General features: G+C 53.9%; 2 protein-coding genes, 1 long non-coding RNA gene and 1 other non-coding gene across 6 annotated transcripts; 2 read left to right on the top strand and 2 right to left on the bottom strand.

Annotated features, from left to right (window-relative positions):
- Window positions 1–1363: 1363 nt before the first annotated feature.
- Window positions 1364–6393, top strand: Rpsa (ribosomal protein SA). The gene is made up of 7 exons (XM_070017474.1): window positions 1364–1468; window positions 3569–3735; window positions 4295–4413; window positions 4779–5024; window positions 5601–5729; window positions 5827–5992; window positions 6233–6393. The coding sequence occupies exons 2-7, from the start codon at window positions 3603–3605 to the stop codon at window positions 6325–6327; spliced, it is 888 nt and encodes a 295-aa protein (XP_069873575.1). The 5' UTR covers window positions 1364–1468; window positions 3569–3602; the 3' UTR covers window positions 6328–6393.
- LOC138824101 (small nucleolar RNA SNORA62/SNORA6 family) lies at window positions 4070–4214 on the top strand. The gene has a single exon (XR_011370991.1). It is a non-coding gene; the product is annotated as a small nucleolar RNA SNORA62/SNORA6 family (small nucleolar RNA).
- Window positions 6394–11050: 4657 nt separating the features above from the next.
- Window positions 11051–12367, bottom strand: LOC138823920 (uncharacterized). The gene is made up of 3 exons (XR_011370960.1): window positions 12280–12367; window positions 12122–12196; window positions 11051–11188 (listed from the first exon to the last, which is right to left on the bottom strand). It is a non-coding gene; the product is annotated as an uncharacterized lncRNA (long non-coding RNA).
- Window positions 12368–13837: 1470 nt separating this feature from the next.
- Window positions 13838–24623, bottom strand: Mobp (myelin associated oligodendrocyte basic protein). 3 transcript variants are annotated; one of them, XM_070017476.1, is made up of 7 exons: window positions 24539–24623; window positions 23630–23707; window positions 22532–22741; window positions 21539–21854; window positions 18242–18449; window positions 16316–16395; window positions 13838–15787 (listed from the first exon to the last, which is right to left on the bottom strand). In XM_070017476.1, the coding sequence occupies exons 3-4, from the start codon at window positions 22735–22737 to the stop codon at window positions 21590–21592; spliced, it is 471 nt and encodes a 156-aa protein (XP_069873577.1). In that variant the 5' UTR covers window positions 22738–22741; window positions 23630–23707; window positions 24539–24623; the 3' UTR covers window positions 13838–15787; window positions 16316–16395; window positions 18242–18449; window positions 21539–21589. The 3 variants fall into 3 exon arrangements, with proteins under 3 accessions (XP_069873577.1, XP_069873578.1, XP_069873579.1); XM_070017477.1 differs by having other exon boundaries at window positions 16316–16418; XM_070017478.1 differs by lacking the exon at window positions 21539–21854.
- Between the last annotated feature and the right edge of the window lie 1455 nt (window positions 24624–26078).

The raw sequence follows: 26078 nt of genomic DNA on the forward strand, positions 1-26078 counted from the left end.
AGGCGCTGCCCTTCAGCTTCCACGCTCACGGCGGGCCCTGGACCACCCGAGCCCAGCCTCCAATCAGGATCCTCAGATCCCAGCCTCCTGAGCCCCCAGCGCCCACATAGCCTTTCTGTGTGTATTTTTGTTTTGGGTTTGTTTTTTTTTTTTCTTTGGTGACACACAGTTCACTTATGTCAAGTGTACAATTCCGTCTTTTCTTGGCCACTTTTTAAATTTCATGCCAGTACTAGGGCTTACATGTAGAGCCTCACACTTTAGCGTTTCTTTTTTTTTTGCGTAAGGTTGGCGCTATACCGCTCACACCATGCCTGGGCTCATAGCTTTTTGCTGGCTAATCCCGACATAAAAACATCCTCACCTTGGCTGCCTAGGCTGGCTTTGAACTGTGAGCCTCAGATCTTGGCCTCATGAATAAGCCAGGATGGCAGGTGCGCATGCCCCGGCTTCTCAAGTCTCTTCAATTACGTATTGTGTTTACGTAGCTTTGACCTGGGCTCCTGCCATTTAGAAACACACTGGTGATGCTCACAGAAACTTCTCGAGGTCCACTCCACCCCTCCACACCGGCTTGCCTGCACTTTCTAGACGTTTCTTGAAAGCGATTCCACTCTCAGGGGTGAGATCTATGTGCTAAAAGCTCCAAAGCCAGCAGGAGGAGGCTGAGATCTGGAGGATCGTGGTTTAAAGCGAGCCCCCCCGGCAGGAAAGTCCATGAGCATGAAGCACCAAAAAGGCAGGATGGGGCCATGGTTCAAGTTGTAAAGCACCAGTCGGGAGCACACACACACACACACACACACACACACGACGGGGGAGAGCGGCGCAGGGCCTGAGCTCGAGGCCCAGCAGTGGAGCAAAGGCCGGATGCCGCCCAGCGCTCACAGGTGGCCAGCGAGCCAGGGAGTCTGCGCATGCGCACCGTGCTCCCCGCGCGCTCTCCCCCCCCAGCGAGCCAGGGAGTCTGCGCATGCGCACCGTGCTCCCCGCGCGCTCCCCCCGCCCCTTCCCTTCCCGCCTCGCCTCCTGCTCCGCGAGCGCCTCATCCGGGTACCGCACCAACTCTGGTCCCGCCTTCTTTCAGCTCAGCTCACCTCGCCTTCTCATTGGCCGCTACGCCAAACCGATGAGACCGGCTCACAAACGCGAGGAATCCGTCTGCGCATGCGCGGGGCCAGGCAAATGGCCCCCTCTGGCCTCCTCGCCCGTCTCGCGTTCAACTCGCTTTCTCATTGGCCAGTGAGCCAGTGGGCTGAGACGCGAGGACTGCCACGGCGCATGCGCGGGAAGCCCAGACTGCCGGAAGTGGAAACACCCATCCAGGCGACTTCCACCCCCTCTGGCCCGCCTCCGCCTCACGACCGTCGCCTCTGATTGGCTGGAGCCGGGCTATTTATTGGCGTCACTTCCGGCCGCCAGTCCTTTCCGCGCTCCGCGGCCCGGGCTCCATACGGCGTTGTTCTGGGTGAGTGTGTAGTTTGCTTTTCTTCCTCCGTGACGCTTCCGTTCCCCTCCCCGCGGCTCCGCTGACTCCCAGCGTGCAGGAGTCAGGGTGGTGCGGTGGAGGGGCCCGGCCGCCGCGGGGAGCGCGGCCTGCACGTGCCCGGCCCGCACTGCGCAGGCGCGAAGGGCGCGAGCTCCTCTATGACCCCCGCGGCCCCAGCCCTGGGCTCCCGCGCGCTCCAGGCCTCGCGCTCCGCCATCGGCTTCATCTCGGGTGGTGTTTCCCACTCGAGCCCTCCAGGGCCTGCAGGGGATCGTTTTGTTGGCATTTTTGAGCCAGAAAGCGGGGAGAAGAAACCCCGAAGCAGGCTTGTGCTCCCCGGCCTCCGTTCCCTGTGCCCCCTGGCTGGTGTTCACGCCGATGGGACTCGGCTCCTGGGTTTCTCTGCTGGCTGGTTCTGTTGGGGGTCCGCTTCATGACTGGGGTGGCGCCCCCCCCACCACGTGGGTGCAGGTTCTTCAGGTCTGGAAGGTATCCTGTTGTCTCGATTAGAGGCAGGAGTGCTTTGTACAGCTTCTGGCTTACCTTTGAAGAACGTAAAAACACATAGCCAGCACCTAGCAGCCATTTTCTGTACCTTTGCTTACTAAAAACTCTGCTAAACCCTCGAGGAGTGGAGTGAAAGAGGCAGAAAACTGGACTGGCCCTCATCAAAGTAGGCAAGCACCCCCTGAATGAATTTATTAAAAGGCAGGAAGTAAGATTAATGCTTAACGTAATAGAAATGAGAAGTTATGATTACTAACCGCTCATTTTTGCTTCTGTGCGAATTGCTTTGTGCTAGATGATTTTACGGTTTTTGTATGATTTTTAAAAGACTTCAAAGGGTTTACGGCCCTGACCAAGGGCACAAAGTCCTCAGAATCATCCCCACAACTGCAACGCCCCTCCTGGAGGCCCAGGCAGGAAGGCCCTAGGGAAGAAATCTAATGTTTTCAGAAACCTAAGCCACTCCATTTTTGTTCAACACTCCATCTCAGTTCTGTGAGATGACGTTTGCTTAAGGCAGGTGTTTGCCCCCAAATGGTGTTGCCCCCAGCCACCTAGGACTAAGAGTTTCTAAACCAAGCCAGTTCATCAGAGCCCAAGGCAAGACGTGCCCTGCATTTTGTTGGTCCAGGTGTGACTCATTACCGTTTTCGAACAAGCTATGGACCAAGGACATTTTTCTGTAAAGGTCAACCAATCATATTTGCCCAGCTTAGCTTGCTTTAAATGTTAACCAATCATGTAATTTCTTATGTAAAAGTTCCTTAAAGTTTTGTTCAATACTATAAAAACTGTGCTGATTCTATGCTCAGGGCATCTTAGCATCACCGGTTACCGTGCTTGATTGTGGTCTCTGGGGGGTCCCCAAATTCCAGTATAACACCTTCACCAGGATTCGTTCTTTTTACTTTTTGCCTGTCTTGGTTCTTGAACTCAGGGCCTGGGCACTGTTCCTGATCTGACCTTTTTTTGCTCAAAAGTGGTGCTCTACCACTAGAGCCACAGTGCCACTTAGGCCTCTTGATGTGGGTGGTGGGTCCTGAGGAATCCAGCATCGTGCACCCAAGTACTCTACCACTCAGCCACCTTCCGAGCCCCACATGTGTGTGTGTGTGTGTGTGTGTGTGGTGATCATGTATTCATTGTTTGTCATCTGGGATGTGTTCATAACTCGGCTGTGGTGAGCGCAGCAGCAGTGCACGTGGATTTTCCAATGTCTTACGTCCTGACTATGATAATGTAAACACTCGTGCGCATGTGTGGAGTGGCTGAGGTTGTGTTTGTGTTTTTGTCCCGCTTTGGGGATCTGAGCTGAGGGTCTGCGCTGTCCTGAGCTTCGGTGCTCAGCGCTTCACCCACATTGCAACCGCAGCTCCACTTCTGGCTTTTGGATGGCCCATTGGGCAGGAGTCTCTTGGGTTCTAACTTGCCCTGGCTGACTTTTTACAACCTTGATCCTCAGATCCTCCTCCTCCTAGGTGGCTGGGGCTACAGGTGTGGGCCACGATGCCTGACTTCAGACTTTCTACGAAGCTAGCACTCAGCATAACCTTTGGGCATCTTTTCTTCCAGATTCCCATCGTAACTTCCCAGGGAAACTAACACGATGTCCGGAGCCCTGGATGTCCTGCAGATGAAGGAGGAGGACGTGCTCAAGTTCCTGGCGGCGGGCACGCACCTGGGCGCCACCAACCTGGACTTCCAGATGGAGCAGTACATCTACAAAAGGAAGACCGACGGTGCGTGTCCCCACACCCACCCACCCACCCACCCCCCCCCCCCCCCCCGCGCTATCCCTGGGCTCCATAACTCAAGGCTAGTGCTCTCTGCGCCACAGCACCAGTGATAGTCTTCTGGACTATTCTGCCCGACTGGCCTCAAATCCTGCTCCTCAGATCGCAGCCTCCTGACAGTTGGGACAAGTGTCCTGCTCACTGGATGCTGTGATTCTTGGAGCCTGCTCTGATTAGACAGTGGGATTGGAGGCGGGGCTCAGGTGCAAAAGGATGGGAGAGACTTGATTGGCCGGTGGGCCTGGGGGCGGGGCTCGGGTGGGGGCGGGGAGGCGGCACGGTGGCACACTGTTAAAGCCTGGCGGAGGCCAGCCTGGCCGGGGAACCCCGGGTGTCGGAGGTGTGCCACAGCAACGCAGGACTCTCGCTGACCCCACGAGAGCTCCGCTCTGTGACTGGCGGTGATAGTGTCTCCTGCTACAGCACATGTGAACTTTCTAGAAAACTGGGGGTGGTGGTAGGGAGGGGGCTCGCATACTCACCTTCCCCGCCCCCCCCCCTGCAGGCATCTACATCATTAACCTGAAGCGGACATGGGAGAAGCTGCTGCTGGCCGCACGCGCCATTGTGGCCATCGAGAACCCCGCGGACGTGAGCGTCATCTCCTCCCGCAACACCGGACAGGTGCCACCACCGGGGGGCGGGGGAGGGGGAGGGTAAAGGGCAGAGGAAGAGCTGGGGACTGTCCTGAGCTGCTTACATGGCTCCAGGCTGGGGCTCTGATCTTCAGGGCTTCATCTCCTGAGTGGCTGGGATTACAGGCATGCGCTACTGGTGTCTGCCCAGGAGAGAGAGGGAGGTCTAAGGTGGACTGTTGGGAAGCTGTTGGGCTGGTCTCTGGCTAACTACCCACAATGCCCCACGTGGAGCTTGGGCAGTTGGCGGGACGGGGAGAGCGTGAAGTCCCCAGGTTGTGAGGTCAGGTCCTGGGAGCCCCGTTTACAGGATGGAGATACAGGGGCTGAAGGTCTGCTTTTGATTCTGTGCAGCGTGCGGTGCTGAAGTTTGCGGCCGCCACGGGCGCCACCCCGATCGCCGGCCGCTTCACCCCCGGAACCTTCACCAACCAGATCCAGGCGGCCTTCCGCGAGCCCCGCCTGCTGGTGGTGACGGACCCCCGGGCGGACCACCAGCCGCTCACCGAGGCGTCCTACGTCAACCTGCCCACCATCGCGCTGTGCAACACCGACTCCCCACTGCGCTACGTGGACATCGCCATCCCGTGCAACAACAAGGTAGCGGGATCCCTCCCTCCTTCTCTGCTCCCCTCCCCCGCCCAGCCAGCCCCCACGCACATTGTTAGAGCTTGGAACCAGGGCCGCTGTGTGACCCAGGGGTTCTCAAGTGTAGGTAGTGTGCCACACGAGGGGCGAGGCGTTCGCTAGCATCCGTCCTCCTCCGTGGACGGCGCTTGCTAGTAGTCCTTGCTACAGGTTCTGATGCTTCCTGTTGGAAGGGATTGTCTGCTTTGGGGGGTATCGCGATTTCCATGTAGGCTTTGCTTTTGTTCTGCCTGCGCTTAAACTCGGCCTGGGCGCTGTCCCTGAGCTCTGTGTGCTTAGGGCTGGGGCTTGGGCCCTTTGAGCAAAACAAAATGGCGCCACTTCTGGTTTTCTGGTGGTTCATTGGAGAGACAAGCTTCATGGACATTCCTGCCTGGGCTGGCCTCGAGCTACAATCCCCTGGATCTCAGCCTCCTGAGTAGCCGGAATGACTGGCTTCTGCCTCATTGTTGCTATGTGCCTCCTTCCCAAGTGAGCGGGTAACCGGGCTGTGTCTGGGGACCCAACCGCTCCCCGGTCCCTCTGCAGGGCGCGCACTCCGTGGGTCTCATGTGGTGGATGCTGGCCCGGGAAGTCCTGCGCATGCGCGGCACCATCTCCCGCGAGCACCCATGGGAGGTCATGCCGGACCTCTATTTCTACCGGGACCCCGAGGAGGTGAGCATGGTCTCGGGCCCCATGTGTCCTCCCCTGCCCCCCATCCCCCCTCCCCCTTCCTGACTGCCCCCTCCCCCCCCTCCGTGTCCAATCACAGATTGAGAAGGAGGAGCAGGCCGCGGCCGAGAAGGCCGTCACCAAGGAGGAGTTCCAGGGCGAGTGGACCGCGCCGGCGCCCGAGTTCACAGCCACACAGCCCGAGGTGGCCGACTGGTCCGAGGGGGTGCAGGTGCCCTCCGTGCCCATCCAGCAGTTCCCCACCGGTACGTGCACGCCCCTACCTCTCTCCCGCGTTTTTACTGCTTCATGGGAGATTGGGGTTTCTTCCTGCAATAGCTGATAGAAATGAGGTCCTCAGCCCGCAGCCTCCTGACAACGCCGGGATTGCAGGCATGCGCTGTGCGACCTGGCCGCGGCGCTGGGGGCTTATTAATACATCAGATTCTGGCCAAAAGTCCTCATCCATCCCCAGGGCTGACGGGGTTTTTGTGGTTTCTCCGCAGAGGATTGGAGCGCCCAGCCCGCCACGGAAGATTGGTCAGCAGCACCCACGGCCCAGGCCACGGAGTGGGTGGGGACCACTCCCGAGTGGTCCTGAATGCACTGCTTGCGCACTTGGGGAAGGTGAAGAGAAAGGGGATGCAATAAATACGGATTTCTAAAAGCGCTCTCGATGGTTCTTGCACTGGTAGAGATGCGCCACGCACGGGGCGGGCGGAGCGCCACTTCCCTCTCGCCAGCCTGGAGCTGTGCCCCAGGGCCGGGCCGGGCTCCTATTTATACCTAGCCTGCCAACCCTGCTTTCCAGGGCTCCCATTGGCTGAGCTCAGGTTCCCCATCAGCTTGTGATTGGCTGGTACAAATAGGGCGAAGCGCATCTGCACTTGGAATTAACATGGGGGATACAGGACTGGGAATGTGGCTCGGTGAGTGTGCAGGTCCCCGTTCTAACACAAAACTGCTAGTATTTAAATACTTAAAACGGCTTTTAAAATGTCGTTTTATTAGGTTTACACAGAGCAGTTAGCCTTTCATATGAAAGGTAAGTACATTCTGTTTTGGGGGGCTGTGTCACCCCTTCCTTGCTTTCCCCCAGGTTTTGCCATTCCTGTCCACAAGTCAGGTGATTTTTGTGAAAAACTATACATCATAAAAGACAGTTCCATACAGTCAGGGCATACACCAACATAAACCATGCTTTCCTGTAATCTAGACCATGGTACCCCAGCTTCAGTGATAACCCAGTATGTGCTATTTTAAAACACAAGCCACAAGTCTGGCTCTCTACTATTTGAACCATGTTTCTGTGCTGGCTTTTTGCTGGTTCATCCGAAGTGAGGGGCTCAGGTTTGCTGGCCTGGCTTCAAACCACGATCATCAGCTCTGCCTTCGGGGCTGCCAGTTCCTGGCAGACATTGATCAGCAGTCCCTGCACAAAGCCATTGTTTCTGGAAACTTCCAAAATTCATCCGTGCCTAGGTGAATTCATCTTTCTTGGGCCAATGCCCTGGCGTTGAGTAAAACCATCTTAGCAACTGGTCCAAGTGTCTTGGCTGTTGGCATTTTCTTGAGACTTTTGTGTCTTAAGCCAATACTGCTTGGTGGCCAGTCCAATCTTGTAGTCATCTAAGTTGCCTACACAGTCCAAGCCTTTATCATATCACCCATCATGCATTGCTCGATGTCCCCACCCCTGGAGTGGCATTATTCCTGTGGAGACTTTTTTCTATTCCCTTTAGAAATCTAAGTTGTACCCCTTGTTCTCTACTGCTAGCCCAACTGCTCCGGCCCTGTGTTTTGGGGTCAGGCAGGTCCTCTAGGTACCCTTCTGTACTCTCAGCCGTGGAGAGAGGCTGAGGGCTGGAGGCTGGAGGCTGGAGGCTGGCCTGGACTACATAGCAAGACCCTGTCAGCAGCCCCTCCCTGTCCCCCGTGAGGCTTCACCTGGACGCCGCTTGAGAAACCCAGACCTTTTCTTCAAGGCTGGGTGGGGGGGCTGGGGTACTGCAGGGACACCCTCTTTTCACATCACATAATATCCACCCAGCAGCCCCTGGCGCCGCCCCTCCCGGGCCAAATCTGGACCAAGACGTCGCCACGAGAAAGTGAAGTCGTCTTCATTCAACAAATACTTAGCTGAGCACCTACTTAGCACAGGGGTGGGATTTGACCTTGGGGGGTCCTAGCTGGCTCCCTCACCACAGGAGCCCAAGAGAAGCCCCATTCTGTGGGGACAGGGCTGAGGGCAACGAGACCCCCCAGGTGAGGGTCAGGCTACAGAAAAGGGTGCACCTGCCTCTCCAGCTGTTTTCTGCAAAGGAGAATAAAGCTTGAGCAAAAATGCCTCCTCCTCCTTCCTCTACAACTTCTTGGAAAAGCAGAGACCTAAGAAATGCCCTCCCCTCACTTTGGGGGTGGAAGGTGTGGGGCTTGACTCAGTTTCCCCTGGTACCAAAACGTGGCCCAATATGACCAATATCCATCATCAGATACCCAGATGGATGGCTCTCTTGTCCCCCCCACCTTGGTGAAGGCCCTCGGGATTTCTTTCCCATCCTGTATCACGAGCCCCTTCCATTTGGGATTTGCAACAACAACAAAAAAAAGTGAAGAGCCTTGAGGAATTTGACATTTGTTTCCAAAAGAGGGGGGGAAAAATTCCCTTTGGGTCCCTTCCAATATTGTTCGGCAAAAACAAAACCAATGAGGAAGGATTCCTCCTCTTCCTCTCTCAGGATGCAGAGATGACAGGAAAAAACCAACAACCAAAGCCCCAATTCTCACTTTCAGTGTGCACAACGGGGGGTGGGGGGGGAGGGCAGAAACAGCCCTGAACTCCACAGGAGGGGAGAGCCAAAGAAAAGATAGAAAGATGCTAAAGTCCAAACATTAAAAACAAGAAAAAAAAAAAAAATGGCGGAGTTCTCACAGAAGAAAGAATAAAAAAAAACGGAATGGGAAGAAAGAAAAAAAATCGGTATCAGAGAGCCAAGGCCAAGAATTTTCTGAATTTTTTCTTGTTCTTGTGGATCTGTCGATTCAAGAATTCCCCAATGTGGACGGATTAATTAACAGCAGGGTTTATCATTTGATTCCACCATAAAAGAATTGTAACACAAATAAGAAGAGAGCCACAAAGGAGGAAGATGGCACACTTCACTTGGGGGGCGGAGAATAAAGTTAGGACAGGGAAAAGGAACGCGAACCTCCTGTTAACATAGGAACAGCTCTGGGTTTGTGGTTGTGAAGGACACAGCTTGGAAAGGCCCAGAAAACTGACCTGTGCTGAGATTCTCTCTCTGGACTTTTTCTGACTCAATCCGTAAAAGACAAACATTTCCAGCTATCTAGATCTGTAGGCCCAGGCCTGAAGGATCTAGAATTTAGGGTGTGTGTGTGTGTGCGCGTGCAAAGGACCTGTCAAGTTTCTACATACACACACACACCTGCGAGCAAAAGAAATGAAATTTATGGCAGGGGGAGCGGCTAAAAAACAAGATCCTTCTATGCTGGAGTGAAAAATTCTAGATGCCTTTCCTCTAAAATCAGAAACAAGATACATAGGACACCCACCCTCCCGGCCACTGCCTTTAAGCTCAAGAATGAACGTTAGTAGACAACGCAGTAAGACAAGAATAGCAAATGGAAAGAAAAAATAACTACCCGACATTGCAACGTAAGTTGGAAGAATGTCTTAACGAGACATGTTAGGCTCTCGACAATTCAAACCCAAGCCATGCGTGTGCACTGTCTGCTCCGGGCTCTACTTGGAATCCAAGATCCACGTGTACAAACCAAGCACGCGCGTGGGAAGATCCAAAGCCAAACTACAGGCGAGCCAGAAGACAGTTGGGCATCCGTGGGATATCAACAATATTCCCACGGTTTCCCCAGGAAATGTATAATGTGAAAAACTTTATTGAAGGAAAATACATGGCACGTGTGTCACAGTGGGGTGGGTTGTTTTTTTTTTTTTTGGGGGGGGGATGATTTGTCACTTTTAGAGAAAAGCTCTAAAAGATAAAGGAAAATACAAGAGCCGTGGCTGACTTTCTTTGATCTGATGGTGAGATCTATTCGAGAAGAAAAAAAAGATGAGCCAAGACAACAAAGGCTTCATTTGCCAGGAAAAGAAAAATGATCGAAGCAACTGGTCTTGATTGGCCAGATGTCTGCCTCTCCCCGGGGAGGGAAAAGCTGGCTGATTTGCTTATGTTACTCAGCCTTCAGTGAACGGACTGGCATAGCCATACCAGGTACTGAGAGCCACGTGTCTCCAGACTCCAAACTGCTGGCCCAGACCGAACAGTCTGTGAGTGAGATTCATCTCCCTTGAACGGGCAAATAAATAGCTCAGGACCAGCACCAATATATATATATATATGTATTTCCCAAAAGAAGAATCAGGTGTAAAAATCATTTCACTGCTCACCAATATATACCAAAAAAAAACCAACGGTGAATCCTAGGGCTACAAGCCACAGGACCAAGGACTTGACACAAACACTTTGGAAGTTTGCCCAGCCTGGAATGACTGGGCCCCTGGGCATCTCCTGGGGAGGGAGGAAGGAGGGAAGGGTGGTGGGCGGGGTAGTTAGCCAGTGAGGTCATTCACAAATATGTAAATGAGCTGCATAGGCATAAGATGCAATTAGCAGAGGGGGGGGGCTTTCCGCCCTGGTCTCCTTTCATTCTTCCCCGCCCGGTTTTCTGAAGTTACTCCAATCACCCCTGGGAGCTCGCTAGAGGAACACAAACAAATAAAAATAAAACAAAGCAAGACTTTTTGTCCACTAGTGAACCATCAGAGGGTGAGAGAGAGGAAATAATCATTTAAAAAAAACAAAAACAAAAAAACAACAAAACGTCTCTTGAGCAAGAGTGAATTTCCCTAAGAAACTTGGTTCTTGGATTTCTCTTTTTCTCTCTTTTGTGGTTTTTGTGTTTGTTTTTATTTCGGGGCTTTTTCTCCTTGTCTGGCGGCCGGGCCTGATTGGTTTGCCAAGGATGTGAAGATTACCTTTCTTGTGTGTGATGATTATTAACTTTGTGTTGTTTTCACATTCTCCATTTCAAACAGGGGAAACGGGTGTGGGAATATTGATACCACAGAAGGAAAAGCCAGCGAAGCCTGGCACCCGGGGGCATGAGCAACACTGCTGATGGATTTGAATCTGGAACCTTTCGTGTCTGCCCCAGGACTCTTGCAGTGCCCTGGTGCGTGAGGTACGCGGTTCTAGAAGTAACTCCACCTGAGGTGAGTGCAATCCCCTTCCCCCCTCCCTCCCTCCCTCCCTCCCTCCCTCTTTGCTCTCCTCCAGGAACAGGTGGCCTGATTTAGCATTCTCCCATTTCAGCCTTCATAGCCGCCTCTCAGCCTGGCTGACGGTTGGCTTGAATTCCCAGGAAGCTGTGTGAGTCCACCGGCATGGGGGAGCAGGGAAGGGGCCGAAGCATCGCTAAAAGCAAGACAGGAAAAGAAACAAATGGAAACTGGCCATGGGCTGGGGCGGGGGCTCACACCTGTCATCCTGGCTGCTCTGGAGGCTGGGATCTGGAGGATGGTGGTTTGAGGCCAGCCTGGGAAGACCAATCAATCTCTGGGGAGCCAAGCAAAAGTGGGGAGTGGAGGTGTGGCTCAAGTGGGAGAGCACCAGACTTGAGCTTGGAAAAGGCCAAGGCAGAGCCACAAGGTCCTGAGTTCAAGCCCCAAGCCAGGTACCAAAAACATAGACCAAAAAGATAGATTAGATGGATGGATGGATGAATGGATGAATGGATGGATGGATGATTGGATGGATGGATGGATGGATGGGTGGATGGATGGATGGATGGATGGTTGGATGGATGGATGGATGGATGAATGGATGGATGGATGGATGGATGGATGGATGGATAGATGAATGGATGGTTGGATGGATGGATGGATGGATGGTTGGATGGATGGATGGATGGATGGATGAATGGATGGATGGATGGATGGATGGATAGATGAATGGATGGATGGATGGATGGATGGATGATTGGATGGATGATTGGATGGATGGATGGATGGATGAATGGATGGATGATTGGATGGATGGATGGATGGACGGACGGACAGATAAAAAGAAAGTGCCAGGCAATGTTGGCTCCCGCCTAGGATCCTGGGGGCTCAGGAGGCTGAGATCTGAGGGTGAAGGTTCAGAGGCAGCCCGGGCAGGAGGGTCTGTGGGACTCTTGATGTCCAGTGAAGCAGCAAAAAGCTGGACATGGATTTGTGACTCAAGTGGTAGAGCAAACACAAAAAAGAAAAATAAAAAAAGGTAAAAGGGGCAGCGCCCAGGCCCCGGGTTCGAGGCCCAGGCCTGGCCCCAAATCTACCATAACACCAAAGGGAACCCGGGTCTCACCTGCGCCTCTGCTCCTGCAGACCCCGCTTCTCAGCCGTCCACACCGGGGTACCTCCGGCGGACACCCCGCGGGCCCTGGGGAGAGGGGACTGGGTCAGGGGGCGTCCTGGGGGGCCCCAGGGGCTCGGGAGGGGGTGATCCGGGGCCGCACCCCACACCTGGGTCGGGCTTGGGGCGCGGGGGGAACCTCGATCCTGGGCCTGGAGGCCTGGCGGGGGCGGGGGGCGCCCCACTGGGCCTCCTCCTCCTCCCTGGGGGTCTCGGGGTCCAGAGGAGCCGCGGCCTGGCCGGGCCCCGCGTTCCACCCGCGACCCCAACGGCCAACGGCCAACAGCCAACGGCCCGCACCCCCGGCCCCGCACCCCAAACCCCCCTTCTGGCCCCCTTACCCCCCTGGAGGAAGCCACCGGCCCGGGAGAGGCCTGGGGAGGAGGGGAATAGTAGACAGCCAGGAAAAAGGCCAGCCAGCCTGGAGAAGGCTCTAGAAAAGGGCTGCGGGCTGGGAGGGAAGCCTGAGGCCTAGAGCTGGGCTGGGGGAGATGAGGAGGCACCCCACTTTCCTAAGGGGGTGAGCACCCCACTTCCAGTCCCGGGTAGGAAAGTCCAAAAGTGTCTTTATATCTCCAATAAACCAGCAAAAGGCAGAAGTGGCGCCGTGGCTCAAGTGGTAGAGCACCAGCCTTGAGCCAAAATCTGAGTTCAAGCCCCCCCCTCCACCAAAATACAGAGGCCAATTCTAATTGATAATGTGGTTAATGTATATTTAAAAGGCCCCAAGTTCATCCAGTCCCAATATTGCCAGTTTAACACCTGAATCCATAACTAAACAGACACAGCACGAAAACACTTCCCTTTCATCTTTCCTCTGCTCAGTCCTGGGGGGCCCTGGGCCCTGTCTCTGAGCTTTTTTCACTCAAGGCTAGCGCTCTACCACTTGAGCCACTGCACCACTTCCAGCTTTTTCTGTGACTGTGGTACTGGAGAATCGAACCCAGGACTTCGTGCATGCTAGGCAAACACTCTACCACTGAGCCACCTTCCCAGCTCCGGCCCCATGAGCCAGAGCTGCCAGGAAAGCTGAGATCTGTAGGATCGCAACCCAGGTGGGGGGGGGGGGGAGAAAAAGAAAAAATCCATGAGACTCCATCTCTAAAATAACCAGCAAGGAAAAAAAGCAGGGCTGGAGTCATGGTTCAGGTAGTAGAGCACCAAGGCCTGTCCTTGAGTTTTAAACGAAAACGATAACAAGAGAGAGAAACTGAGGGAAAGCCACCTGGTGGCAGCAGGTGGCAGAGCCCCAAGTTAAGATGCATTTCCCAACCTGGATGACTCAGGAAGCATGGCAGGTGCCCTTGGCTCATGCCTTTAATCCCAGTGACTCAGGAGGAGGCCGAGATCTGGAGGATGGCGGTTCAAAGCCAGCCTCCAGGTCAGGAAAGATCCATGAGACTCTTAACCACCAGTCAACCGCTCAGAGAAAGTCAGCTGCGGTGCTGTGGTTCAAGTGGTAGAGTGCTAGCCTTGAGTAAAAGAAGTTCAGGGACAGCGCCCAGGCCGTGAGTTCAAGCCCCAGGACTGGCACAAAATAATAATAATAATAATAATAATACATAAAAATCAAGGTAAAATAGGATTTGGACACACTTCTGACACACAATCCGTCTTCTACCCCCTTCCACTCCCCTCCGGTTACAAAGAATTTCCAGAAGCAATTGATCAGTTTCCCCAGAGCGTTTTATTTCTGTAACGAACAGACAAATCCGGTCATTTCTGGTTATTCACAGGAATGGGTTCACATCCTACTTTGGTTTTGGTTTGGGGGCACCAGTTTTTGCTTTTTGCTTTTCGGTTTTCTTTCTAGAACCCAGTATAGAATTCTAGCATGTTCTACGAGGCTTCCTGGCTTCCTAGGATGCAGACGGAGCCAAGGTTTTGTTTTTTTTGGGGGGGACAGGGGTCAAGTTGTCCTTTGTCTCTCTGAGATGTCCGCCATATGCATTTCCCCCTGCACCTGCCTGCAACCCCGAATTCTGTTTTCTCTCCAGCACCTGCGGAGTTGATGATTGAAGTGGGTCGCGTATTATAGCACCTGCGTGTAGTCCAGGCAGACATTTCTAACCTGAGCATCCTACGAGCCACAACTCCCTGATCTTAGAACAGACACCTCCAGGCGGGCCCCGGTGGCTCACGCCTGTCATCCAAGCTACTCAAGGAGGCTGAGATCTGGAGGATCGCAGTTTGAGGCCAGCCCGGGGGCGGGGGGGGGGGGGGGGGCGGGACAGGGAAATCCATGAGACTCTGATCTGCAATGAATCACCATAAACCTGGAAGGGGAACCTTGGCTCAAGCGGTAGAACACCAGCCTTGAGCAAAAAGAAGCTCAAGGACAGGGCCCAGGCCCTGAGTTCAAGGCCCAGGACTGGCTCCATGAGTACTAATAACTGCCACATCCACAGAGTTATGGCAGCGTCAATATGCAAGGCAGGACCTGAGCCGCCATCTTCTAAACCATCTCTACCACCACCACCACCCTGAACAACAATACACATCCGTTCACCATGGCTTCTGAAACTGGGCCAGGTCTGGCGTGTGCGGACCCGAGGATCCAGAACCTTCCAGAACTCCTGGGACCTACTGTGACCCGCCTGATGCTGGGCTCAAAGTCTACCCCCAGGAGTGAACCCCCCTTTCAGCCTCTCCTCCTGTGCACTCGCCCACATTCTTCCTGCGACGTGACCTCTTGCTACCTGCGCGCTCTCTGCTGCTGACAAGGTGAGATTGCCGGTTGGGATTGGTTAGTGGGGGGGGGGGGGGGCTGTCCATCCCCCCCCCATCTGAGAAGCCATCCCAACTGCTGATCCAAAATAGGTTCAAAACACAACCTTGCAAATAGCTCAGGTGTGCTTGGTGGATAATACTGGTAAAGTGTGTGTGTGTGTGCAAGCTGGCTTCCAATTGGCATCCTCAGATCTCAGCCCTCTGGAGTAGCTTGGGTGGTGTAAGTGTGAGCTCCCTGCACACTTCCAGAGCTCCTGGCTGAGCTGGACACCATGGGGCAGAGTGGAATGTGAAGATGAAGGCTGGGGCCTTGGGTTGTGTTGAACACCTGCTGTCTGTCTGCTTTTGACATTCACAGTTTTCTCCATCAACTACAAGCCATAATACACTGGAGATACGTAGATAGACAGATCAATCGATGATCGATGATCGATTGATCGGTACATCGATAGATAGATCGATAGATAGATAGATAGGATAGGTAGACACATAGATATAAACAGACATATCCATAAACTAGAAGTGTAAGTCTCTTCCAGATGAATTTCTGAAGTCATGACGGCGGGATTAGAGATTACGCAATGACCTACCCTGCTAGTACCCCTCTCCCCCCCTCCCCACCCCCCATCTGAACCCCACGTTATGATCTAGAAGTTCTCATCAGTGATTTAGGAGCAAGTCGTCTCCCAACCTTGACAATACTCCAACATTCTTCCTTTTTATTATTATTATTATTACTTGTTTTGCCACTATCTATGGCCAGTAGTGCATTAACTGTTTTGGGTTTGGGTTTGGGTTTGGGTTTGGTTTGGTTTTCTTTGTTTTGTTTTGGGGGTGGATTTTTGTTTTTTGGCACCTAAATCTTCAGAATTTGAAGCAACTTCAGTCCTGAATGGAACAGAAAGAAAGAAATCTCCACTTAGAGAAGAAAATCATAGCAAAAGTCTAGGACAAAAATCTTTCAAACAGGGCTGGGAAGATGGCTCAGCACTTGCCTTGCATGCCTGAGGCCCTGGGTTCGATTCCTCAGCACCACATAAGCAAAAAGCTGGAAGTGGAGCTGTGGCTCAAGTGGTAGAGCACTAGCCTTGAGCTGAAGAGCTGAGGGACAGCGCTCAGAGTTCAGGCCCCACGACCGGACCCCCCCCCAAAAAAAAAATCTTTCAAACAAAAGCACAAAGGGCTGGGAAGGTGGCTCAGTGGTAGAGTGCTCGCCTAGCATGCATGAAGCCCTGAGTTCAATTCCTCAATACCACATACACTGAAAAAGTTGGAAGTGGCGCTGTGGCTCAAGTGGTAGAGCGCCAGCCTTGGGCAAAAGACACAGGGACAGCACCCAGGCCCTGGGTTCAAGGCCCAGGACTGGCAATAAACAAACAATAACAAAAAAAAAAAGGAAAATACGGCTTTACTTACAATAGACAGACAGGACGATGGACAGCAGATTTCTCGTTGGCAACTATAGCGGTAGATGAGGAGATGGTATGTGCACAGCGCTGAGGTGGGAAATGACCATCAACTGTGGAATTCCATGGGCAGCGACTGAACACCCCGCACCCCGCACCCCTGCGTCCTCACGACTGCCCACCCCGCCCAAGAGCAGCCGTGCTCTTAGCTACTCGGGAAGCTGAGATCTAAGGGTCACAGTTCAAAGCCAGCCCGGGCGGACACATGCCAGACACTCGCCTCTCCAAGTAGCTAGCGACAAGAAATCTGGAAGTAGACATGCGGCTCCAGTGGTAGGCCTTGACTGGAAAAGCTAAGTGAGGGTGAATGCCCCGAGTTCAAGCCCCAGTGCTGGCAGAAACAAAGAAATTAAGAAACTAAGAAAGAAGGAAAGGAAGGAAGGCCGGAAGGAAGGATGGAAGGAAGGAAGGAAGGAAGAAAGGAAGGAAGGAAGAGAGGGAGGGAGGGAGGGAGGGAGGGAGGGAAGGAAGGAAATAGAAGGAAGGAAGGAAGGAAATAGAAGGAAGGAAGGAAGGAAGGAAGGAAGGAAGGAAGGGAGGGAGGGAGGGAGGGAGGGGTCAATTTTGGCTAACAAGCATTCATTGCTTCTTATTAGCGCCAGCAACTGAGAAAGTGGTAATAAATAGATGTGGGCAGTCACAAAGTTGACATGAGGAGGGAAGGGGGAATCCAAGCAGTAAGCAAGAAAGTTCCAGAAGGTGAGAAGTGCCAGGATGACAGACCAAAGTGAGAATGGTGGATTAGAGTAATAAGAGAGCAGGGCACCCATGGCTCACGCCTGTCATCCCAGCTACTCAGGAGGCTGAGAGCTGAGGATTGAGGTACAAAGCCAGCCTGGGCAGGAAAGTCCGTGAGACTCTTATCTCCAATAAACCACCAGAAAACCGGAAGTGGCGCTGTGGCTCAAGTGGTAGAGCACTAGCCTTGAGCTGAAGAGCTGAGGGACAGCGCCCAGGCCCAGAGTTCAAGCCCCATGACCCACCAAAAAAAAAAAAAAAAAAAACCACAAGCGACACAGCACTGCGTTTTTGGGAGAAGCGTCTCTCAGGTGAGATTCAAACACCATCACGAACACTGTGAGCCCGGGCATCCCAGACAGAACCGACAACCACAGACAGAAAGACTCTGATGTTGAATTAACCAACAGAAAGATAGAAGTGTAGGGATGGCTCATGTGGTAGAGCACCAGCCTGGAGAGAAAAAGGTCTAGCAAGATTACAAGGCCCAGAGTTTAAGCCCCAGTTACAGGTGAATCACAGACACACACACACACACACACACACACACACACACACACACACACACACACAATCAGACTATGCTGGGCAGGGAATCAAAATCAGGATGGACCAATCATGAATTCTACAGTCCTGGGATGGACCAATCATGAGCCTAATAGTCTTAGGGGTGGACCAATCATGAGCCTAACAGTCTTGGGATGGACCAATCATGAACCTTAAAATCGTGGGATGGACTAATCATGAGCTTTACAGTCCTGGAATGGACCAACCATGAGCTTAACAGTCTTAGGGCTGGACCAATCAGGAAAGCCTTACAGTCTTAGGGAGTAGACTAATCATGAGCTTTACAGTCTTGGACTGGACCAATCATGAGCTTTACAGTCTTAGGGGTGGGCCAATTATGAGCCTTACAGTTTTAGGGATGGACCAATCATGAGCCTTACAGTCTTGGGATGGAGCAATCATGAGCTTTACAGTCCAGAGATGGGCCAATCATGAGCTTAACAGTCTTAGGGGTGGACCAATCATGAGCCTAACAGTCTTAGGGGTGGACCAATCATGAGCCTCACAGTCTTGGGGTGGACCAATCATGAGCCTCACAGTCTTAGGGGCGTGTCAGGTCCCTGGTGCTCACCTCCAGGCAGCCAGCCGTGAGGTTCCCCGGTCATGGGGACAGCGGGCTGCATCAGCAGGTGGCCGTTCCTGCCTCATTCTAGAAGCCAGATGACTCCTCCGGGAGCAGATGGGCCACGAAGCGGGGCGACCCGCGGCCCGGGCCATGCATGCACTAGCAATGGCTTCGTTACTTCTTTCTGGGGGCCGGCTTGCTTCTTCGCTTCAATCTGGTTGACAAAGAGCACAGGAAAAGTCAGCACAGCGCTCAGCTGAGACGATATCTCCACCCTCTGACAAGGTGAGGGACAGAGGGCTCTGCAGAAGTGGGGGTGCTGAGCAAACGTAGGCAAACGTGGGAAAACTCAGTGTCATTCCTCAGATCGTGCAAAGTCCACACGGAGAAGGAGGGACATCTGGGCACCTGGGGCTCAAGCCTGGCATCCCAGCTGCTCAGGAGGCTGAGAGCTAGAGGATCGTGGTTCGAGGCTAGGCCAGGCAGGAAAATCTGTGAGACTCTTTTCTTTTTTTTTTCGGGTTGGCCGTGTGGCTTGATCTGGGCCTGGGCGCTGTCCCTCAGCTCTTCAGCTCAAGGCTAGCACTCTACCACTTGAGCCACAGTGCCACTTCCTGTTTTCTGGTGGTTTATTGGAGATAGGAGTCTCACGGTCTCTCCTGCCCGGGCTGGCTTTGAACCACGATCCTCAGATCTCAGCCTTCTGAGTAGCTAGGATGACAGGCGTGAGCCACCAGCGCCCGGGCTCTCTGTGAGACTCTTTATCGCCAATGAACCACCAGAAAACTGGAGATGGAGCCATAGATCGCTCAAAAGTGGTAGAGCACCAGCTTTGAGAAAAAGAAGCTCAGCGCCCAGGCCCTGAGTTCAAGTCTCACAACCAACACAAAATCACACCAGGAAGCAGGTACTTGATAGGAATGAGGGTTAAGGGGGAATAGTGGATGGATGAAGAAGAGAAGAGAAGAATGCAGTCAAGAATTCAATGTAGGGACTGGGAAGGTGGCTCAGTGGTAGAGCGCTCACCTAGCATGCAAGAAGCCCTGGGTTCCATTCCTCAGTACCACAGACACAGAAAAAAGCCGGAAGTGGCGCTGTGACTCAAGTGGTAGAGCGCCAGCCTTGGGTAAAAAAGGCTCGGGGACAGCGCCCAGGCCCTGAGTTCAAGCCCCAGGACTGGCACGTTCAAAGAGAGGGAGAGAGAAAGAAGCTAGTCCCGCTAAGCTAGAGCAGATGACTGGAAAGCTGGCTAGTGTGCTGCCGTCTGCACGCGACGCTTCCTGCACGCATGCCCTCTGGCTGCGCTTCGTCTGTGAAGCCTCGAACCCTTAGGCAGAGGTAATAACTCCACTGAGCTACCCAGTGTCCAGGGAGCATCATGAGCATGGCAGTATGAGAGCATTCACACCCCGCCGGCCCGATCAGCCAGTCTCTTCCCGGGCCCTGGGAGTTACAGATTACATGGTTTCTTGTCTGCCATCTTTCTTTTCCCTAGAACGGCAGAAAGAACCTTAGACATAGGTGGTAAGGTGTGTTGAGTGACGGAATAAAGTGGTGGATGGATGATGGATAATGGACAAATGTGATGGGTGAGCGGGTGGATGGATGGGTAGATGGATGGGTAGGTAGATGGGTGGGTGGATGGATGGATGGATGGGTGAGTGGGTGCATGGATGGTAGGTGGATGGATGGATGGATGGCTAGGTGCATGGGTGGATGGATGGGTGGGTGGGTGGGTGGATGGATGGATGGGTGGATGGATAGGTAGGTGGTTGGGTGGATGGTTGGGTGGATGAGTGGATGGATGGATGGGTGGATAGATGGGTAGGTGGATGGGTGGATGGGTGGATGGGTGGGTGGATGTATGGGTTGATAGATGGATGGGTGGGTGGATGGATGGATGGGTGGGTGGTGGATGGATGGATGCATGCATGCATACATGGATTGATGCATGGATGGATGGATGGATGGATGGATGGATGGATGGATGGATGGGTGGGTGGGTGGATGGATGGATGGGTGGGTAGGTGGATGGTTGGGCAGATGGGTGGATGAGTGGATGGATGGATGGATGGGTGGGTGGGTGGGTGGATGGATGGGTGGGTAGATGTATGGGTTGATAGATGGATGGGTGGGTGGTGGATGGATGGATGCATGCATGCATACATGGATTGATGCATGGATGGATAGATGGATGGATGGATGGATGGATGGATGGATGGATGGATGGATAGATGGATGGATGGATGGATGGGTGAGTGGATGGATGGGTGGGTAGGTGGATGGTTGGGCGGATGGGTGGATGAGTGGATGGGTGGATGGATGGATGGGTGGATAGATGGGTAGGTGGATGGGTGGATGGGTGGGTGGATGAATGGGTGGATGAGTGGATGGATGCATGGATGGATGGGTGAATGGTTGGATGGATGGGTGGGTAGGTAGATAGATGGGTGGGTAGGTGGATGGGTGGGTGGATGGGTGGTGGATGGATGGATGCATGCTTGCATACATGGATTGATGCATGGATGGATTGATGCATGGATGGATGGATGGATGAGTGGGTGGATAGATGGATGGGTGGGTGGATGGATGGATGGATGGGTGGTGGATGGATGGATGGGTGGGTGAGTACAGGGATGGATGGATGGATTGGTGAATGGGTGGGTGGGTGGAGGGAAGGATGAATGGATGGATACATGCATGCAAGCAAGCATACATGATGGATGGATGCATGGATGCATGGGTAGGTAGGTGGATGGATGGATGGATGGGTGGGTGGGTGGGTGGATGGGTGGATAAATGGATGGATGGATGGATGGTGAGTCAGTGGGTGGGTGGATGGATGGATGGATGGGTGGGTGGGTGGAGGGATAGATGGATGGATTCATGGGTGGGTGGATAAATGGATGGATGGGTGGGTGGTAGGTGGATGGGGAATCGGTGGGTGGATGGATGGGTGGGTGGGTGGATGGATGGAAGGTGGCTGATCTTCCCACTGAGATTCACATGGCATGTAGTTGGGATAGTGGGTTAGGGCTGAGAAGTTCAATGGCGCCCCATCCCTTTTCTCATCCCCCAGTCCCCGCATCTCTCTCTCTGTGTGGCGTAGGGGTCGCTGGTTTATCGGGGCTTTCGCGGGTCAGCCAGCCCGGGGTGGACCAGGGGCAACGGGGTGAACACAGGAGCCACACCGAGGGTTTTGCAGCCACAGAGGGGATTTAATGGGGGGTTGGGGGGTCACACACACACGGGAGAGGGCGGGGCCTGGTCCCCCCCTGGTCCACCCCACGCGCGGCCACTGACCTGAGGCCCGGGGGTGCGTGTGTGCTGGGGACGGACGGGTGCGGGGCGAGATCAGAACTTAGAGGCCTTGGCGGGCGAGGTCCCCCGGCCCGGGCCCGAGCCCCGCAGGGGGCTCCTCCTTGCTGCAGGCTGCTGGGCTTTCTGCCTGGGCCGCTGCTTGGCTGCTGGTGGAGGTGGTACTCGAACCTCTGGCCGAGGCCGTGGCTGACGCTCCGTCCTCGGAGGGGACCGCGGCTTGCTGGGCGCTCTGGCCACGGCGGGGGGCGAGGCTGGCCGGGGCTGGGGTCTCTGGGGGGACCTGGCACGGCGTCGGGTGCTGGGGAGCCAAAAGACACCACGGCCGTCCATGGGCCTAGCTACTTCAAGGAGGCTGAGGTCTGGAGGATCGCGGGTGGAGGCCAGCGCCGCGCACAGGGAGGGAAAGGCTCCAAGAGGCTTGATATCCAACAAACCATGGCCCAACACCCATACATGGAGCTGGGGCTCGGAGCTGGACAGCGAGAGAGCTCAGGGACAGCACACAGGCCCTGAGTTCAAGCCCCAGCACGGACGTAAAATAGGCAAGAAAGGAAGGGAGGGACTGGGGGCCGCAGCCAGGGATTCCCTGTTCTTTTTCTTTAAATTTATTTCCTTTGCCCATCCTGGGACTTGAACTCAGAACCTGGACGCTGTCCCCGAGCTTCTTTTGCTCAAGGCTAAGCCTTGCCCTTAAGCCACAGGGCCACTTCCGGCTTTTTCTGTGTCTGTGGTGCTGAGGAATCGAACCCAGGGCTTCATGCAGGCGAGGCGAGCGCTCTACCACCGAGCCACCTTCCCAGCGCCTCACCCCTGGCGCCTGTCCCAGTGAAGAACCCATCCAAGGATGCGGGTCTGTACATGGGCCCCGCTGCAGCTTTGCAGAGCAGGCTAACAAGGGTGCTAGGCAGGGCAGAGGGCGGTGGGGACGGGGAAGGGGGGGGTGGGAAGGGGCTGGGGGCCGGTGCCTGGGCTCACCTGGTCTTCTGGCAGGCGCAGCAGATCCAGTCCTCTTCTTTCTTCTGGTAGAAGCAGCCGCTTCTGCACAAGCTGTACTTGCGGTCCACGATCTCCCGCTTGGAGTTGAGGAAGGTGAAGGGCGGGCAGCAATGGATACTGAAGTGCTCCGAGAACTTCTGGTTCTTGGAGAGGCGGGGCCCTTCCTTCGCCATCTTCTGGCTCATCTCACTGGGGAGGGGAGAGAGACAGAGAGAGACAGAGTCAGAGAGAGACAGAGACAGGGAAGGGGGGGAAACTGAGGCCAGGACTGGTCCAGTCCTCTCCCACAAACCCAAATTAATAATTCCCGATGGCATCTACAAGCAACGTTCTGGAAATCCCACCTCAGCCCTGTCCCGTGTGACAGAAACAAACGAAATTAAGCCTTTTAGGTATGTATGATTTGCTTAGGTCGGTCGTGGGGCTTGAACTCAGGGCCTGGGTGCTCTCCCTGAGCCTCTCTGTGTTGTGTGCTGGTGCTCTACCACTTGAGCTACGGCGCCCCTTCTGGCTTTTGGGCTGGCTCATTGGAGATAGAGCATTTCATGGACTTTCCTGCCTTGGACTGGCCTCGAACCGCGATCCTCCAGATCTCAGCCTCCTGAGTAGCTGGGATGACAGGCCTAAGTCCCCGGCTGCCAGCTCGCTATTATATTTACTGCCTGAAAATCAGCACCAGGAAGACCAAGTTGTCTTCCATCTCCCGAGAGGACAACCCAACAAAACGTACTCCCAAACTAAACACCAGTGGCTCCCGCCCATCATCCCAGCCACTCAGGAGGCTGAGATCTGGAGGATCGCAGTTCAGGGGCGGGAAAGTCTGGGAGACTCTCAATCTCCAATGAAGCAGCAAAAAGTCGGAAGTGGCGCTGTGGCTCAAGTGGTAGAGAGCCAGCGTTGAGTGTGAGGGAACAGTGCCCAGGCTCTGAGTTCAAGCCCCAGGACCAGCACGTGCGCACACACATACACACACACACACAAACACACACATTTTAAACGTTAGCTGACTATTTAACCATAACTACGGCCTCCCTCAGTTCAGACACAGGCGAGAGCGAGCAGGAGAGTCAGGTGTACCTGATTTTTCCTCCGTCGGCATAGGGAGATTAGCTCTTGGCCAGGAGTTTCCCTGGAGAGCATTGGCCTCTTGCCTTTCTGAAATCAAAGCAGCAGAACAGGTTCTGGTTAATCACCTCCATGGCCAGGCTCACGCCAGTCATCCCAGCTACTCAGGAGGCTGAGATCCGGAGGATCGCCATTGGAGGCCAGCCCCGGGCAGGAAAGTCTGTGAGATGCTTATCTCCAAGGAACCATTAAAACAGAAGTGGAGCCATGTTCAAATGGTAGAGCGCCAGCTTTGAGTCAAAGAAGGTCAGGGACAGCGGCCAGGCCCTGAGTTCAAGCCCCAGGCAAACAACAACAACAAAATAAAAGAACAGCTGGGTGCCGGTGGCTCACATCTGTCATCCCAGCTACCCAGGAGATCTAGAGGACTGTGGTCCAAAGCCAGCCTCGGGAACAAGAAAAGTTCTGTGAGATTCCTCTCCAATAAACCAGCAAGACGAACCAAAAATAAATCAGAAGTGGCGCCGTGGCTCAAACGGTAGAGCACCCGCGCTGAGCGCAGAAGCTCACAGTCCACACACAAGCCCCAAGTTCAAGCCCCAGGGATGCACACTAAAAATTTCAAAACAAACACAATCCTTTCTCCCATTTTCTTCCTCGTGCACAAGCCAAGTTCCCGCCATTGCACCCCTAAAAAGTAAAATCTCCCCATGAGTTCCAAAGCAGGGAACGTGTTTCTTTGCAGATAGGAATTAAGAAAAAAAAATCATGTTTAATTTGGGGGCCACACACTTCCAGCTAGTCAATTTCTGCCAGCGTGGAGCCCTGGCTGCTGGAAGATGAAAAACAATAATAATAATTATTATTATCATTAATAATAATACTAATAATAATGAAATTCAGGGGAGGGAATTTTCTTACCTCCAAATTGCTGCGTGGGTCTGTGTCTCTGTGGGTTTTCTGCGTGTCAAGGCCGGACCCCGATGCCCTGCAGAAGAAATATAAATACATGTATAAGGGACACATTTTTATATCTGAGTGTCTCTCCACACAAAGGGGGTGCGTTGTCCCGGGGTGCGCTCCACCCCCCTGCCCTTCCATGGAGATGCTTCTCCCAACAAAAGCTGTCACAGAGAAGACAAAGAAAAAAAGGGACAACAGCCCCACAGCGGGTCAACAAAGGCCGACAGAGAGCACAAAGAAAGAGAATGAAATCAATAAGCGAAACACAAAGGCCAAAGCCAGCCCCGGGAAACAAAGGAGGGACACACAGGCCTGCACAACACAAAAAGCCAAACAAACCCTGGGAGACAAAGACGGGACACAAAGGCCAAAGAATGTGGGAACAAAAGGGAAACTGAGTCACGGGCTCGCATACCCACACACACAGAGCCAAGCGGAACATTTGCTACCCTGGCCTCTACGCGCTTGATTTTACACGAAGCCTTGTCGAGCCTAGCTACCACCAAAACCAGATTGGGCCGGCATCTCTCTCCATGCCTTACCCTGGACACTCAGGAAGGAGGCTGGGATCCGGAGGATCGTGGTTGGAGGCCAGCCCGGGGCAGGAAAGTCGGTGAGAATCCCCATTCTGATGAATCCACCGGAAAACCAGACGTGGAGGTGTGGCTCAAGTGGAAGAGCGCCCAGCCTTGAACGAATGAAACTCAGGGAACAACACCCAGGCCCTGAGTTCAAGCCCCAGGACTGGTAAAAACAAAACAAAGCAGAAAGGAAAAAAAAAAAAAAAAAAAAAGACAGATAATAGGCCAGAGATTTTTCAAGGACAAGTTTGGCTGTATTAAAGATGAAAACTGACTTGTGTTATGTAAATGCCTCTGAACCCATTTTCTTTTTGTTTTGGCCAGTCCTGGGATTTGAACTCAGGGCCTGGACACTGTCCCTGAGTCTCTTTGTGCTCCAGGCTGGCGCTCTACCACTGGAGCCACAGCGCCACTTCTGGCTTTTTGGGCTGATTCATTGGAGATAGAGAGTTTCATGGACTTTCCTGCCTTGGTCTGGCCTCGAACTGCGATCCTCCGGATCTCAGCCTCCCGAGGAAGCTGGGATGGCCGGCGTGAGCCGCTGGTGCCCGGCTCTGGCTCCGTTTTTCCTGACTGTAGGTGACATTCCCGTCTTATACTCCCCATGCTGGCTTTCGGGATACCTAGGGTACAGACTGCATCTCCACCCTAACCCTCAGGGACCGGGGGCCACCCGTCCCGGGCTTTCAGGGCTGGACACAGGGACTCTGTACCAGCCGTGGAGCCCACAGCCTATGCACACACAAAGCGCCTGTGTGTGCCCATGCCAGGCGCCCCGTACCTCCTTCTGCTTCCCTGCCCCAGGGAGGACCTGGGGAAGAATGAACACTGTGTTCCTCCAGGAAGGGACTGGATGGAGTCCAAGTCTCTCTCTCTCTCTGTGTGTCCATTTTGGGACTTGAACTCGGGGCCTGGGC

This window comes from Dipodomys merriami, unplaced genomic scaffold (assembly GCF_024711535.1).
Source record: "Dipodomys merriami isolate MVZ:Mamm:240054 unplaced genomic scaffold, mDipMer1.0.p SCAF_125, whole genome shotgun sequence".
Taxonomy (NCBI): Eukaryota; Metazoa; Chordata; class Mammalia; order Rodentia; family Heteromyidae; genus Dipodomys; species Dipodomys merriami.

Bases quoted from the DNA above. Each gene is read 5' to 3' on its own strand.
- Mobp (XM_070017476.1), bottom strand. From the start codon at position 22,737: ATGAGCCAGAAGATGGCGAAGGAAGGGCCCCGCCTCTCCAAGAACCAG. The intron at 21,855-22,531 runs GTGAGCCCAGGC...TTGGCTCCCCAG, and splicing joins TGCGCCTGCCAGAAGACCAG to CACCCGACGCCGTGCCAGGT.
- Rpsa (XM_070017474.1), top strand. From the start codon at position 3,603: ATGTCCGGAGCCCTGGATGTCCTGCAGATGAAGGAGGAGGACGTGCTC. The intron at 4,414-4,778 runs GTGCCACCACCG...GATTCTGTGCAG, and splicing joins CCTCCCGCAACACCGGACAG to CGTGCGGTGCTGAAGTTTGC. The intron at 5,993-6,232 runs GTACGTGCACGC...GTTTCTCCGCAG, and splicing joins CATCCAGCAGTTCCCCACCG to AGGATTGGAGCGCCCAGCCC.